Below are 3,889 nucleotides of genomic sequence, written 5' to 3' on the forward strand. Positions count from 1 at the left end.
GGGAGGTGGGGTGCTGGGGGGCCAGGGAGGCGAGGTGCCTTGCGGGGGAGCGGGGGGCCAGGGAGGCGAGGTGCCTGGCGGGGGACAGGGTGCTGGGGGGCCAGGGAGGCGAGGTGCCTGGCGGGGGGGCGGGCGGCCAGGGAGGTGAGGTGCCCCCACTGACAGGCAGGGGTTGCGCATTGAACAGCATCTGTCCTGGGCGTCTGTCCCTGCTCCCCGCCCCAGGCAGGCGTGGGTGGGGTCCAGCGCAGATTGGTAAATACCCGCTGCTCTCTGCACCGACGGGGGGCACGGCCTGGGCTCAGGAGCCCTCCCCTGGCGGGTCTGGGCCCCCGCATGGGGCTGGCAGGTGCTGACACCCCCCTTTCCCCCCGCAGTTCTTCTCAGACGTGAAGGAGGCCGAGGAGTTCCTGAGAAAGACTCAGGAGAGCATGAAGAAGAAATACTCGTGCGACCGCACCATCACCGTGACACGCCTCGAGGACCTGCTACAAGACGCCCTTGTAAGTGACCCCCCCTCCCGACCCGGCTGGCTAGGGCCCCTCACGAGAGTCAATCCCCATTTCCCGTCCTGCTCCCCTGCAGCGGGACCCCTCGTGAGTCCCCCTTCCTGCTGGGGAGGGCCCTAGGGAGAGCCCCCCGCCTCCTTCCTTCCCTCCCCCCACTACGAGACACCCCTCTGTAGTACCCCTCCCCACCTCTCCTATCACCCCCCTCCCGGACCCACAGGCGCGGTGCCTGGCCCCAGCTTCGGAACAGTGTCTAGGGCAAACCCTCCAGTGGGCCTGACCCCCGAGGGGTCTCGCTCTGCCTTGGGGTAGGCGCCCGGCCTCACCGCCCCCTCAGGCTGGAGCTGTGGGCCTGCAGCCCCTCGCTTCGCCCCGTGAGCTCCCGCGAGTCCTGCTGTGCCAGAGCCCGGGGGAGGCTCGTCCCCCACAGGGACCCATGCGCCTGGCCCCAGTGCCGCACGCCGCCTTGCACATGGCACAGACCGACCAGAGGGGAGCCTCGTCCAATGGTTCTCAACAAGGGGAGCCCCCCCACACACACCCTGCCCCCCCGTCACCCTGCTCCCCTCACCCTGCCCCCGTCACCCTGCACTGCCTCTACCCCCCCTCACCCTTCCCACCCCCCACCCTGCGCTCTCCGCAGGAGGAGAAGGAGCAGATCGCGGAGTACAAAGGGCACCTGACGGGGCTGGCCAAGCGGGCCAAAGCCATCGTGCAGCTCAGGCCGCGTAACCCGGGCACCCCGCTCAAGGGCCGGCTGCCAGTGCAGGCCGTCTGTGACTACAAGCAGGTGGAGGTGAGAGGGGGCTGGGGGCGGGAGCCTGGGGGTCTGGGTACAGGGACCCAGGGATGGGGGCAGGTGTGAGGGACGAGGGGCAGGGGTTGGGGGCCAGGGGGCGGGAGCCAGGGGGCAGGGGCAGGGGTCCGGAGGTTGGGGGCAGGTGTGAGGGGCAGGGGCCTGGGGGCAGGGGCGGGGGTTGGGGGTGGGGGCCTGGGGGCAGGGGCCCAGGGACGGGGCCCAGGGGCGGGGCCCAGCAAGGCAGCAGCACAGGCAGGGGTGCAGAGAGTGAGCCTGGCGCAGGGCACTGGCTCCGGGGATTGGGGGCAGGTGTGAGGGGCGGGGGTTGGGGGCCAGGGGGCGGGAGCCTGGGGGCAGGGGGCAGGTGTGAGGGGCGGGGGCAGGAGCCTGGCGCAGGGCGCTGGTTCCTGGGGTTGGGGGCAGGGGCCCGGGGGCGGGGCCCAGCAAGGCAGCAGCACAGGCAGGGGGTGCAGAGGGTGAGCCTGGCGCAGGGCGCTGGCTCCGGGGGTGGGCGCAGGGGCCGGTGCTCAGCCTGGCCGGACGGGCGCTGGCGTGTGGGGCTGACGCTGCCCCCCGGCTCCCCAGATCACAGTGCACAAGGGAGACGAGTGCGTCCTGGTGAGCAACGCCCAGCCCTCCAAGTGGAAGGTGCTCAGTGGCTCGGGGAGCGAGTCCGTCGTGCCGTCCGTCTGCTTCCTCGTGCCCCCGCCCAACAGGGAGGCGCTGGACGCCGTCAGCAGGTGCGAGCGGGGACGCTGCGGGGCCGGGGGGGGGGCCCCCCCCTCCGTCGGGACCCCCCTCCTCCTCCTCCAACTGGGCCCATCTGCCCTGGGGTCCCTTGGCTCCCCTTCCCCCTCCTCTGGATCCCCCTGATTCCTGTCCAAGCTCCTCTGCTGCCCCCTCCCCTTCCCCCCTTTGTCTGGGTCTCTCTGCTCCCCTCCCCCCACCTCTCTCTGGACCCCTCTGCTGCCCCCTCCCTTTGCTCCCACCTGGGCTGGTCTCCTCTCCCATTGCCTGGGGCAGTGCATGTCAGGGGCACTGTCTCCATCCCCGTGCCAGCCACAGGGCCAGCAGCTTTTCTCCCCTGAAGCTCCCTGGGTCCCCCCAGGTCTCGTGGGGCTGGTGGGGGCTGGACCGTGCCAGGGAGCCCTGCCCTCCGCCCGGCCGTACGGGCTGAGCTCACTGGTTCTCGCTCTCCCCAGGCTGGATGTCAGCCACCAGCACGTGGTGACGCTGTGGCACCAACTGCACGTGGATATGAAGAGCCTCCTGTCCTGGCAGTACCTGGTCCGGGACATCCAGCAGATCCAGTCCTGGTCCCTGCTCATGGTGCGTTGGGGCCCCGGCCCTGTTCGCGGAGGGGGGCTGGAGATCTCGGGGAGGAGCTGGGAGGGTGGGAAATTCAGGCTCAATCTTGAGAGAGAGCCCCGTGGCTGGGGAAGGGTCCCCTGGCCCCCCAACACCCACCTGTTGCTGGGGGAGCGGGAACAGGGTGTCACCCACGGCTGGCCTGGGGCGGAAGCTGGTCAGGGGGATTTCTCTCCCCTGTCCTTGCTGGGCGTGGGGGCACTGGCGAAGGGAGGCCAGCACCCGTCTGAGGCCGTGTGCTTGGCCCCCAGTTCCGGACGCTGCAGCCCGAGGATTACCGGCAGACGCTGCGCAGCCTGGAGACCCATTTCCAGGAGTTCATGCGCGACAGCCAGGACTCGCAGAGCTTCCTGCCGGACGACCGGCTGCAGATGGAGCGCGAGTACAGGGCCTGCACCCAGAAATACGAGCACCTGCTGCACAGCCTGGAGAAAGGTAACCGGCGCCGCGCCCGCCCGTCTGGCCCCTCCCGTGTAGCTGGGGCCATGTCTGCTCCCCGACCAGGGACCCTGTTATGCTTATAAGAAGCACACGGGATCTTTCAGGGGAAAAGGCAACACGCCGCGTTTATTGAAAACACACGCTCCCGGTCGCGAGCCGATGCTCCGAGGCTTTGCAGGACTGAACCCAGAGTTCTGTGGCAAAACACCCCAGCTTTATACTTGTCAATTCCCACTTTGGTCTATGGATTTTGCAATGTCGTTCTGTGATCGTTAGTCCTTACGTGGGGTTAATCTTGGGGTTTTCCGCTGTTATCTCTTCTTTGTTGTCTCGCCTTCGGGGGTGTTTGCCTCACCTCTGATGTTGTCGATGCTGCTAACTCGTTTAGCATCAATGGATGTTTTCTGATTGTTTCCTGCTGTCTCTCCAAGTCTCTCACTTCTTCTTGACCATCTGGACATTTGGGATGGCTTTCACACTCACCCTTAACCATGCACACAGCCTTTACTCCCCCCAAACAATTGTACAGAGAGTTTCGGACAGGATTACATTTTAGAACGGGTTATGTGGTACTAAAGGGATTACAATTATCCTTTATCCTTCATTCTAAGTTATACAAAATACAAACATAAAATCCTACTACTACAACCAGGCCTGCAGCAAAGCCAGGACACCCCTCCACATACACCCACTGGGGACCACGCCTGAGACAAGGCCATTACCCCACGGGGCCACGTCTGCAATAGGGCTGTGGCTGTCTCTCCCCCACCCC

At 66.7% G+C, this 3,889-nt stretch overlaps 1 protein-coding gene across 1 annotated transcript in view; it reads left to right on the forward strand.

Annotated features, from left to right (window-relative positions):
- Positions 1–3,889, forward strand: part of PLEC (plectin) — a 24,977-nt gene that overhangs the window by 988 nt on the left and 20,100 nt on the right. The window contains exons 3-7 of the mRNA XM_026657693.1: positions 378–503; positions 1,153–1,305; positions 1,894–2,048; positions 2,511–2,637; positions 2,928–3,111. Coding sequence (XP_026513478.1) covers positions 378–503; positions 1,153–1,305; positions 1,894–2,048; positions 2,511–2,637; positions 2,928–3,111 — 745 coding nt within the window. The remainder of the gene's footprint in view (positions 1–377; positions 504–1,152; positions 1,306–1,893; positions 2,049–2,510; positions 2,638–2,927; positions 3,112–3,889) is intronic.

Source organism: Terrapene carolina, unplaced genomic scaffold, assembly GCF_002925995.2.
Source record: "Terrapene carolina triunguis isolate 2854851 unplaced genomic scaffold, T_m_triunguis-2.0 Scaffold268, whole genome shotgun sequence".
NCBI classification, from domain to species: Eukaryota; Metazoa; Chordata; order Testudines; family Emydidae; genus Terrapene; species Terrapene triunguis.